The following is a 12,908-nucleotide window of genomic DNA, read 5'->3' as shown; positions in this document are numbered from 1 at the left end:
GGACCTCTTTCGGTGTTTCTTGATGACAACGGTTGCTGTTCCACCACAACTCCAATGCTGCCACCAAACAAGCAAGAAGAAGGCCTATTGCTAAAATGCAGAAAACTCCTGCAAAACTGTGCAGCTTGAGTGCCTTCCCATCTGTCTGTGCATTGGTATGGCTATTCAGGTCACAACGTCCCATCCGTGGCCACCACTTCTGCTTAAGAACATCCAAATCTCCACTTTCTTGCAACTCTAGGATCCTGCAGAAATTTCAAAAGACAAGTATTATTTGCAATGATACCTTTTTACAGGTTTGTTTTTTTGTCTTTTCCTTACGCTTCACAGCTCTTAAATCTGCCATCCCATAATTCAAAACTCCACCCCCCTCCACCACCAGGGTGTTGTAGTCTTCATCTGAAACTCCCTTATACCAACATTTTTCTACTCACAACAGCAGGTAAACTCCACTGGGTAACTTTTGGGAAAAAAGAGACTGTCAAAAATTCCACTGCAATGCAAACAGCATTTCCAGGGGAAATCACCACATTCCAGTTAGTTATGCCTGGTCTGGCTACATTTAGCTGCAGCAGCTGGTCCCACTAGTGAAATGCTCAACCCACTCCACTGCTGCTCTCCTACAATAATTCCAAAAATATGTGAGGCTAAACATGCTACTGTTTGTGCACCACTTGGTACAAATCTGTTTAAGCAGCGACCAACTCATTTATTTTAGTAAATGTAGTTTATTCAAAAGGATTTTACTTCAATGCTGTTACTTAATGCCTGAATTACTGTGTTAACAGTTGCTAATTAATAATTGTTTTGTCTCTTGTGAAGTGTCCCGTCTTTGCATGAATGATTCATTTTGGATTTGGTTTGATAACTGTTTTAGCTGTTTACTAACAATCTTTTCTCTTGAGGCAGCTTTGTCTCCAGTTATGCAGCTGGAGTTTTGCTCCTTTTTATGAAGGAGAAGCAAGATGAGGCAATCTCACTTCAGATCCCTGCCTGGAGCAGAGCACACACTCACCTTCTGCTAAGGGCACACATGCCTGCACAGCTGTGTGTCTTCAGTTCAGGGTACACATTCACACGGACAAGAGATACCCAGCTGGTAGCTCAGAGATCACTAAAAAGCATAATTTTATAGTCTTCTGGTCTTGTCAGTCCCATGCCATTCCCTGCAATTCTTGTTGCCCTGCACCATCCTGAGTCTTCGACCTGTCCCTCCATCCTAAAGGATAAGGCAGGGCATTGCTGCTTGCTTCCTGCAGGGAGCAGCACATTGCTTCAGAGCCTGCAGAATGTGGCATGAGCTCAAGATCTCTCCTCAATCTCTCCTCTACCTCTCACCGAGCTCTGAGGACATCAGTCCTCTGCCAGAGGCAGTGCTGGCTGAAGGTGTGAGGTCACACATCACCTCCTGTGCCCTCCTCCCAAACCAGATGCACATGGAGCAGGAGGAGCAGCAGCTTTGTGGGAGCCTGAACTCAGAACTTCTCTGCTGTCATGTATTCATTGTTCTTTATTAATTAAATGCCAAAATTAATGTGAACAGTCGCTGGCTATAGACAGAAATGCTATAAAATGAGCTTTGTTTCAGTTTACCTCTGGGAGAAAAGATCTCTGTAGGGACTTCCATGCTGGAGTGCTATCCCATATCCTTTGCTGCTGATGCTGTTTCCAATGACTGTCACAGAGCATTCATCATCTGTCAGTGCAGCATATTCCACCACTGTCACATCCCACAGGAAAGCATAATTTCCCTTTTTTGCCTGTAAATACAGCATGAACACAACACAGTCTAAACTAAACTTCATTTCTAGGTAGGACAAAACCTAAGCCAGCAAACAAATCCAAATCTTGTCACTGTTCCTTGGTGGTATTTCATTAGGCCACAGTTTACACGTAGACCTTCAACATAACACATTTCTAACAGTTTTCTCTCCCAGCAGGACCTCACCTACTTCAAACCTTGCTAAAATATCTTCCATTTTTTAGTGTGCACATAGGACAGCTCAGCCATCTAGAAGTGTAGGTGAAGCTTATGTAACAGGTTATTAATTATAAATGAAAGCTGTTGCTTTAGATGATGAATTTGGATGCATGTTTTGTAGGAGACATGGAATGTGACTGGTTCCATATATTTAAGTGCCAAGACTGGCATAGTATGAGCTTTAAGTGATGAGCATCACAGGCAAAAAAATTGTAATTTTTCAGCTTTGCTCATATAAACATGTAAGTAACAAATTTGCCTTGTGAGTACACACAGCTCTTCTGAGAGCTTGGTTGGTCCTGTAACAAAAGGCACGCACAGAGCTGAAAGAGTTCCCTCTTTTCTTCACAGGTAAGAAGATTCACAAGCATGTGCTATTATTTCAGTTTTGGGATAAATGTTGTTTTAACACACATCCATGAAGATATCCTTAAATATCAGCTTTAATTGGAACTGAAGCCAAGGCCTGCACACAGTGTATATAATGAATGTAATTAACACAGGATGTAAGAAACATATCTGGATAGGGGTTCAGTACAGTAAAATAAAATATCATTTTCTTGGTTAAAGTAACCATTGGTTGCCTAATATATTTAAGTAGCTGAAGTCCTGTATATATTTCTTTATGGGAATTGATTCACAAAGCTCCCCTGGCTAATAGCTATAGCTCTGGCACAAAATTAATTCATCCTTCCAATTCTTTTCTAAGCTCAGTTTTGAATTCACCTGTAAGTTTGTAAGACTCCATCAGTTATTTCATTACACTGGATTCCTCAGTTGAGCAAATAAGATAATTTACTTCATCATAGTTTGACATAAACCATACCTTTCTGAAGTCCCTACAGTTGCTTACACATGACAATAAATCAAATGGGTAACATATCTTCTGGGAGGCAGAATTCAAGGAAATAAAGATTAAAATTATATTGCCTAGACTTCCTGTAAGGTACTTGCTGCAATCCACCTATTTTCCTTGATTCCCTTTTATCTCCACTGAGGCAATCAAAGATCCACAAAGTCACTTGCTTCTGGGTTAAAACAGAGTAGAAATGTTATATCCTTTCTCTTTGGTAAGATGTGAAAGAGTCTGTACACTGAACCCTTGGAAAATATTATTTTTATTACTTAGCCACATTATGTTCCATGGTAAATAATAATTCATAGGATTCTGCTACCTATTATAGGAAACTGTCAGCATTAAAAATATATCCTCAGGGGATCAAAAGCAGCAGCACTTGTTACTGTACACAGAATTTATTCAAAATCCATGATATTAGAGAACAAAAGTCCTGCCTGATGGATATACAGAAATCAGACACCCCAGAAAGATCTGGCCTAATTCACTATGTGAATTAGGTAAAATGTGTTTTACATTTCTCTGGGTATTTTTAAGTTGGTTGGTTGAATTTTTGTCTTCTTTTTTTGTTGTTGTTTGGTTTAGTTTTTTGTATGGTTTTTTTGTTTTGTTTTGGAGTTTTGGCGTTTGGGTTTTTTTTGTTGTTGCTGTTGGTTTTGGGGTTCTTTTGGTGGTTTGCTGTTTAAAGAGCTGTATTTATTTTCTCTTCTTTCAGAACTGGTCAGAAAATCATCTTTTCACATTTACAATTTAGAAAAGAACACTGACAATACAATACATTCCTTATCTCTTAGTAATACTTGAGGAATGCAATATTCCTGAAATATTCGACTTGTATTACAATGCACTGGCTAAAGAAAAAAACCACATTATTGAGTCTACTTTTCAATCCTCAGCTTTCTGAATGTTATCTTATTTACAAGGGCTTTGTACAGTGACTTTCAGTGCTGTACAGCAGATCTTTTGTAAAGGTCTACTTCTCTTGTGTTTGTAGTGCTGCTATCCTAAATCACATCCTGCAACTGCAAATGGTCAATAAACCAAGTCTGCAGAACTCTTCACACCTATTTTACATATTTTTAATGACATAAATCAGCCTATCCAATGTCATCACATCTGTAGAGCATTATTTCTCTGACAGCCTGATCATTTTAGCATAATCAGGAATCTGCCTTTTGAACTCTTAGTTGTGTATATGTCTCAGCTCCCAGAAATCCTGGGTGCAAGGCTGTGTCCCTGCCCTCTCTGATTGCCAAAACCAGAATCTCCAAAGATCCCTTTTTCCTAAGGGAAGACTTAGTTCTTTCCAAACTTCTTCCACTTGTGAAATTTTCTTCCCTGAAGAGTGAAGACCTCATACTATTAGTGTGTTCATTGTGTGGAAAGTTTTCTTACAACAAATGTTTAGTTGCTGTCTAAATTCGGCATCCTTCACTTCCCTGTTAATATCTGTTGTGACAGCTAAGCAGTATCATTTGTTCAATTTAAGGAAAAGCTGTCAAACTTTGAAAAACATATGCACACAATACATAAGTGCACACATACATGTGTGTTTGAAGTAGGCTGACTTTTTATATACCTTCATGAGACAAGCAGTAAAAGCCAAATAAAATCAAATTGACATTTATTTTCAATGAAAAATCGACCTCAAATTTTAAATGTGGTTTAAACTTTTATCTTTTCTCTTTTTTTTAATGAAAGACTCCATGTCTTCATGTGTGCAAAAGGGCCTATGCAAAAGCCAGCTGAGAATAGGTGAGATAGCTTGAATGAAAAAAATGATTGAAATAAAAACTGAATAATGAGCCCAAATTTATACTTCAGTCTTCTCATTGTACTTCATATTTTGCTCCTTTCCTATGGCCTTACTGTGACTCTCAGCATACAGGCATGCTTCACAACAAACTAAAAATCCTTTGGTTAAACTTTAAGAAACCTTTTTATCAGAAAGTCAGCCAAAGCAGCACTCATTTATTCCAGACAGGTAGAACAACTACTTTGGCTTACACCAAGGACACCAGATTTATCCTTGGTTTAAGAGATTTAAGAAAACAGATTTAAGAAAAAAAGAACCCCCTGGGCAAAACTTATACTAAAAAAATATATTTATTCTTCACAATCCTAAAAAAATTAAAAGGCCAAAGAAGATGGCTTCCTAGACAAGACAAGGGCCACAAAGAAAATAATACTCCAGGAAAGCAGTAAACAACCCCATAATGTCACTCTTCAGTGTGGATGGAGATAGAGGAATATTGTTCAAAGTGTCCTGGCTTACTGATGATTAAACAATGTTGTTTCAAAGAAACCATGCTAAGAAATAATAAAAACATGATAAAAGATTGATTCCAGAGTAATCACTGATATATCTGTGATTTTTCTGAAACTTTTGAAGAAGCTATCATACTTAAGACAGAAGTGCCAGAATAATGCAAAATTCATCATTAATTTACGGCCAGAACAGAGTAGCTGATCCCATTACGTGGCTGATACCACAGAAATATCAAAAAGTGACCTTTACATTGGCATTAGTGGAGTAGTTCAAAAAGATGGTTGGGTAACATTTATTATCTATAAAAAAGTGCTTTAAGAGAAGCAACATAATTCTAATAAAAAGAAAAAACATGCCATTTGATCCTGTTGAAATGTTTCAAGCATTAAGATAATTAAGGAACCACTACAGGATTCAATAGATTCAGGTTTAAGGAAGCATTTGCTTTTGCTTCAAAGGCTGATGGGTCAAGAAATGGAGAAATTTATGAAGCTCTATGAGAGCAATCACAATTCACAATATAAAATTCATTGTGGACAAAGTAGTTTTTAAAAAATCATACTAAATGAACTTTTAAGCTTCTTCTACTCTCAAGATTAGAATGAAGAGAGAAGAAGATCACTCTGATTTAATGCTCAGTGATCATTAAGGAAGCAAAAAAGAAAAGGAAAAAACTCTTACTGTGCCATTGCCTAAATCAATGACGCATTTTCATTTTGTGCTCTACTTGGTTTTGATCGCTTTTCATCAAAAGTGATACACAGGAAGAAAAGAAACAATTCAGAGGAATTTTGGCACTAAATTAATTGGACAGGGGAACCAACTATCTCAACCAAAGCAGGGCGTTATAAAATGCAATAATGAGTTTAATTCTCCTATCTGTATATATAGCAGATGCAGGATCACATGGGAATGATATTACTTCATTCTTTTAAAGCAAAAATGGGTGCTCCCAAAGGAAATAAAATCCACAGTTCGTTAGTGCAATCAATAATTACCCAGATTGCCAGTAGACGTGAAGCAAAGAGTTCACTGAGATCCTGGCTGTAGAAACTTTCCTGTGACAGCATTACTCAATCCTCATCTGTGATAGTCCCAGACAGCTCAAAACAACATTTTGTATGGACTGGTGGTTTGTGTGGTTTGTGCTCCTGTGCTGTGCAGAGGTACTGCTAAATAGAAGGAGGCTTTCCATCTTCAATGATCACTTTCAACTACCTTAGGAATACAGCAAAAGCAACCTTCTCCCCACCACCCTCGGCTGTCAGGAGTCCTGCTGTCACTTATGTGACAGTGAAGTGCATTCCTGCCTTTTCTTGGCTCCCCCAGTGCTGCAAAAGCTGTGCCTTGCCCATGGGAGATGGTCACTGTGGCTGCAGGGAGACTCTGCTGTGTCTGAAGAGACATCTCTGCCATGGCAACCAAACACCATGAAAGCTCACATGCCTTTGCCCCACTGCCATCCCTTTGTTTTCAGACAGTCAAAGGGAGTAGGAAAATCTCCCTGAAACGGAGAAAGATAAACGGGATAGGAACAAACACTTGAAATACCTGTCTGTGGCACAAATAACCAGCACTCCCTGTTTTGCACTGAAGTGGCATGGCTTTGTTTGTAACTGCAGCTGAACTGTGATACTGTCTGAAGAAAATGGAAAGGAGAAGGAGGGAAGAAAGAATAGTAGTGATTTTTTTCTTTTTTTGCATTGTGTCAGGCAATCCTCATTCAGAAAAATGTTTTATGAATCTTTTTATGCTAGAGAGATTTAGAGCTCCCATTTCCTATGAAACACATTTGTAAGGCACATTTACATCTCTTTCATACAGCAGTATGTGTTTATGGATGGAAACTCATTTCCTTGGCTGACATCAATTCTCCTTTAAAAAAACCTCCAGAATTTCTAGCCATAATACTTGACATAGAAAACTTGTCTGTTTATTCAGAGAGTTCAATGAGCTAGGAAGAGTGACACTTAAACTATAAACACAATAGTTTAGTTGACAATGTTATTAAATATTAAAGCCAATTTATGTAGGTGTCTAATCAAATAGCGGCCTCGGTCATCTTTGGGGACTGAAGTAAAATTTAGTTGTTGACATTAATTGAATGAGCTGATCTAGTTATATAAAAATCACCCTACAACACTGAAATCAAACTTAGTATGAAAAGTTATTATCACACAGATAGGATGGAGCTGCCAGCTCCATGCAGACAATATAATTGGTATTCTCAACTGCCTGCCAATCTACAGTTACATTTCTGGCTTAGCAAATGTAGCTATCATAAATGGCAGCATGCACTAGGCTTACAGAATAAGAGTATTTACAATTTCATGGATAAAGAGCATCCACTGCCATAAGAATGTTAGGAAAAAGAAAAGTAAAATACTGAATATTTTTCTAAGTTAAACTGTTTTATTATTGGCTTAAATGCTAGAAAAGTATTTAATGTCTCTATTTCTCCTCTAAATGCTACCAAAACATATCAAAAGAGGGCTCATTTTCATAAAATGCTGAGAAGATTAAGGAAAAAAAAAGCCAACAACCACTGCAGACTTTGCTATTGCCAGAGCTCTACCTCATCCCCAAGGAAGAGAGGATTTTGGAGCTGAGGGCAGAGGGCTTTGGGGAAGCTCATCTGAGGGATGGGCAGGGTGTACCCAAATTTTGACTGAATACTTGTGTGCTAAGACAAGAAGTGTCTGCATAAAGATTTTGTCCAAAAGTTGAACAAAGAACTGGAACTCTTTGGCTAAAGGAGTTTGAACTGGGAAATGGGATGGCTTGCATTACTTGTGTTCACCCTCTTCATGGTACTGTAAAAACAATAGAGTTTGGATACTGTGCCTCTGACTGTTCAGAAGAGGTTTAAAAAAATTCAAAAAATAAAAAGGAAATGTAAGCCAAAACCATTTCATCATGCCCCATGTACAAAAGCATAAAGAACTAGCAAATCACTGTTTCACTGACAAGAGTATCTCTGATCAAACATTCACTGTGGTAATAAAAACTGTTAACTTGTTTTAGGGAAAAAATCAATAGACAGATGAAGAGGACACTATTCATTAAAGGAGCAGCACATCAAGGCTTTCAGCATGCATCCTTTCTGTGTAATGTGCTGGACATGTGTTTGATGTAGGTGCTGCCTGGTTTTGTTGAGATTCAAGATGGGGAGCAGAGGGGAGAGGCAGGCTATGAGAGAGAGTGGGCATTTGTAATGGCCAATACTCATTATCACAGGACTTAGAACAAAGATGCACCATCTTAAGCTGTTATACATCAGTCCTTGAATCCCACATTAATTCTCTGTTCCACAACAAAATGTGCAGCTTTATCTGAGAGAAATAACATTTTGGTAAAACACAGTGTCATGTGAATGCATATTTCAGAGTCTGGAATAAACAAAGAAAAATCTTGCATTAAATTTCTGTTTCAAGAGAAATGAGTATGCTTTCTGTGGATCCCTTAATTCTTACTCATGTTTCCAATCATGAACTCAGAAAAAAGAAAACAAACTCAAATGAGCAAAGGACAGGAGTCAGTACTGCATAATGTAAAGAATTACATCCAAAAAGGCATTATCAAATTTCACACAAAGTAAATAAACCTTATGACCAGATGCAATGGACTTACATACTAAAAACTTAGGCAGAGTTAAAGTACTTAAATTCAGAACAATGACACCAAAACATGATTCCTATCTGCCATCAAGGTACTAAAAGGAACTTTATATAGGAATTTAGGGGGATTTTAAATGACTGTAATTTCTTTCCTGTGACTTAACCCAACTCCATAGAAACAGCATTGATACAGTAATTAAATGAAAACCCCTGTGATCCAGTCTTACCTTCCTGATGCCTTCAGAAGGGTTTGATACACAATTATCTGCCCCATTATTCTTACTGATAGTCCTCCACAGTTCAGCAAATGTGTTATCCTGCTCCAAAGGGTTGGTCCCTTTTGCTTTAAAGTATTCATACACTGCTGAGTCCCTGACTGTGCCATAAGATATATCCATTTGTTTGGACAGATCCTGAAATGTTCTGAAATTGAAGCGATATTGAGAGATTAGTATTATGTAGTACATTAGCGAGATTTCATTAATTAAATGGTTTCTTTCAATGTCTGTCACCATCAGAAAGCACCCTCACCAAATAACATTTCCATATTTCATTCCTCACCATAAAGGAAAGCCAAGTAATTATTTAATTGTACTGAGCTCATATGATTTTAACTACGCACAAGCTCTTTTTCACCCCAGTGAAGACCTTTTTTTGAGAGATAACATTCATGTTAAATATGCCACCAAGACTGCACAAGAATATAATGTGATAAAGACTTACCTTATCACAGGAAAGACTCAGATTATAAATATAAACTTCCAGCCCCATCAACTTCACAGAAATACCTTGCAGAATTCAGTAGAATTAGTTTGCAGTTATACCAATGCTCCATCTCACTCCAAATCAATATGACTGTGTTAAACAAACAAATAAAATCTTGCTTCCAATTTCCACTAAGTCTCCCTCACTCTCTCTTTTCACAGCCTCTGGTAAAACAGGCATTTTTCATTCACACAGAGGCCAAACTTTCATTTACTCATCATATACAACTCTGGAAGTGTAAATGGACCTCACCCCGAGTGGCTGTGAATGCACAATTTATTTTCAAATTGTACAGAATGTAATTCTCTCCTGTTTTACAGCCTTTTCTGCACTGAAAGGTGTAAATCACTGCCTGCATCAACGAAAACCAGCCCAAGTTTCAAAACATTGAAGTGACATCACTGCCATCAGAAGCAGGATCCTGGCTGGTTTTGTTTTCCTCTTCCAGAGGTTCATTCCCATTCCTGTGCCTTCTTCCTCTGCCCTCAAGTATCACCTCTGTGCTGTGCCACCATCTAAGCATACAAACACACATTCGACCACTGATGACCACACACACCAGCAGGGACCAAACTGAAGCTCATAAACAATGTTTTCTTTTCTTTAAAATGCTTTATAAATGTGTGGTTTCAGATATTAATAACATGCTTCTGATACAACCAACTAACATTGTTTGACATCAATTAAACTAAAGCAACTCTCCCTGCCTCACCTCATTTCTTTTTCCCAAAAAAAATCTTCCAGAAACAAAAACTTCTGATCAATAGACCTGAAGGGCCATCTTCCCCAAACCTCCAGCTCCTGGAGCCACAAAAGCAGAACACTTGGGCTTGCAGCTTGTGTAGATTTCTTCACAGTGCTCCTAAGGAGCCTTTTCTTGGCCCATGAGCCAAAGCTGTTTTCCACAGCTGAAGACTTGTCATAGACAACATTTTTCTGCCACCCTCTTCCCTGTTTAACTGGGGAGATGCCACTGCTGACACCTCCCATGCCTGTAAGATTCCCTGCTACACTATTTAAAGCAAAGCAATCTGGGCATCCACACAATGCCCCATAAAAATACACAGAGAGCTCTTCCCTCTTCTCCCCCACATCACCCCCAGGCCTCCCAGGTTTAGGTGCACCAGGTGCCCTTCCCTGGGAGCCCTGTCCCCAGGCTGCAGCTCCAGGGGCTGCCTCTCAGCACAGCCCCTGCCCCAAACTCCTCGAACTCACAAGCTGCTTCAAACAGTTTAAGTGGTTTAAGTTCTTAAATTGTGTTAAGGACTTTTTATCATTTTAAGCTGTTAAGCAGCTTTAAGACTGTGTGAACAGCTTCTCTCTATATACATTGCACACTTGTGGATTTGGGCTAACTCTAGGAGTTCCACCAAACCCCAATACTCCTGTTATTTCCCTAGCTCTGTATATGGCAATTGATAAAGTACAAAAAAAATAAAAAACAACATCCTGGAGGTTGTTGGAAATTCAAAATACTAATGAAAAATGGGAGAATTTGTTCAGATTTTCTTTCTTTCTTTAATGATCCTGAAAGGTTTGTTCTGTTCCCCTAAATGTTTCCTGTACATTCTATGGAACTGTTTTTCCTCCAGTCTTAATCTACAAGATTACATGCTGCATTTAAGTTCTGCCTTTATTTTTTAAATTAAGTTTCATAATATCCCAGGGAATTGCTTAAGCTCCAGGAATGGATGACTTGGCTGTTAAAAGACACATTTCTGCCTACAGGGCAAAAAAAGGTACTCAGTATACACATATTACTCAATATACACAAGAAGGTCTTCTGTGGCAACCCTTTCCCACCCGATTTAGTGCAGAGATTTTGGTGTGTGTAGGAAAGCATGTTTGGTAGAAGCACAGCAGCAGAAATATGTTTAACTAATATACTTTAACACAGGTGTCAGCTGGTAACAACTTTACAAATGCCTACTCCTGAAACCACTATTCTGTTTGAAAGTTTGAACATGAGGGTTTGGATAGTTAAAAAACAATTAAACTTGCAATTTGAATATTATCAGTATTTTCTGTTTTCATTTATTGCCATGGATGCTTTTACTCAGAAATGTGCATTTTGTTTTAGCTAAATTGCACTTTATTGACAATCAGTATTTTTATTTTAGCTAAATTACATTTTATTGACAATCAGTACTGCACAAAAGCACAGTACATGTTGCTTTATGAGCAGCACAGTTTGTTCAATTCTCTAAGCATCGCAGGGCAGAGAGAGCAAATGTGGGGTTTAAATCAAGTGCTTGCAATAAACAGACAAGCATACAGGTGGCAGGGAGGGAAGCACAGTGTTGGCTTGGCTGTGGGAGTAAGGTAACCCCTTTAGCTGGCAGCATTTCTTTGCAACAGAAAATGTGGAGTGCTGTGTGTCCTAAGGATTTCTTGCAGTGCAATATTTGATGTTTTGGACCACTTGGTCAAAAAATCTATCTCAGAAATTATCCTAACAGGGAATGGTCCCAGCTGCAGTTCTTACTCTGTATAAACAATATCTCTGCTGTGTTTCTGCACTGAAAGTGGAGGTGCTGCTCAGCACATCCATGGCTAGAGAAGTGCTCAAAAGATTTCACCATGGTGGGCATGGACACATACATAAACAATACTGGATGGAGATGAATTATCTCCTACTTTTTACAGGGTGAAGTATGATAATCCCAAGGGTAGGTTTTAAAAACTATTATTTTAAATCCCTCAAATTAGCTTTTGCCAGACAAAATCAACTCACTACTACTTTTCAGATGCTGGCTGTACCTTACAGTTGCTGTCATTGTTCTTAAGCTTTATTTGTGCAACCAGCTGTCAGCTGGACCCATCTCCTTTAGCCACTCAAATTCTTGTCTCACTTTCCTATGGCAAAGATTTCATGCATTTAATATACAAAATTATTTGCAACAAAAATGTGCTGCATAACAAGATGCCCCATTAACCTTACCACCTCAGTTATTGGATCTCACAAGCCATTAAAGGCTCTTTGTAAGTGTGATTAAAGATAAAGCCAGTAAAGCAGAAGAAGCCAATATCCCTCACTTACTGTTACAGGAGCACAACTTCAATTTGTACATAAATACATCCACTGTGTGATTGCTATAATTGACAAGTACATGTAAACCAATTGATTTAAGTGAATGTATCTGCAGTCAATCTAAAGAAAAATGTTGTCTTTTAAACCTGTGTTACCAGCCAAAATATTTAATGCCCATATTTATGCATGCCAGATGAACACAACAACTGATATGTGTTCCCAGTGGAATTACAATTACTTCATGCAGAATCAACTGAAGACTGCTTGTTTCATGTGTTAGAAACTTATTGGCATAAAAAAAATGCTGCAGAAGACACAGACAGGCAATAGCAGTATTAGCATTTATGATTAAATCACTAGAACTAATTGCCAGAACAAAAATACTGGTT

The 12,908-nt window shown here is 38.2% G+C and overlaps 1 protein-coding gene across 5 annotated transcripts in view; it reads right to left on the bottom strand.

Moving 5' to 3' along the window:
* GRID1 (glutamate ionotropic receptor delta type subunit 1) overlaps positions 1-12,908 on the bottom strand; it is a 485,558-nt gene that overhangs the window by 20,362 nt on the left and 452,288 nt on the right. For all 5 annotated transcript variants that reach the window (XM_077183338.1, XM_077183339.1, XM_054637706.2 and 2 more), the window contains 3 exons: positions 8,951-9,146; positions 1,594-1,760; positions 5-245 (listed from right to left, as the gene is read on the bottom strand). In XM_077183338.1, the coding sequence (XP_077039453.1) occupies positions 5-245; positions 1,594-1,760; positions 8,951-9,146 (604 nt within the window). The remainder of the gene's footprint in view (positions 1-4; positions 246-1,593; positions 1,761-8,950; positions 9,147-12,908) is intronic.

This window comes from Agelaius phoeniceus, chromosome 9 (genome assembly GCF_051311805.1).
Source record: "Agelaius phoeniceus isolate bAgePho1 chromosome 9, bAgePho1.hap1, whole genome shotgun sequence".
Taxonomy (NCBI): Eukaryota; Metazoa; Chordata; class Aves; order Passeriformes; family Icteridae; genus Agelaius; species Agelaius phoeniceus.
The sequence above is the reverse complement of the archived record's forward strand: the minus strand, read 5'-3'. Positions and strand labels throughout refer to the sequence as shown.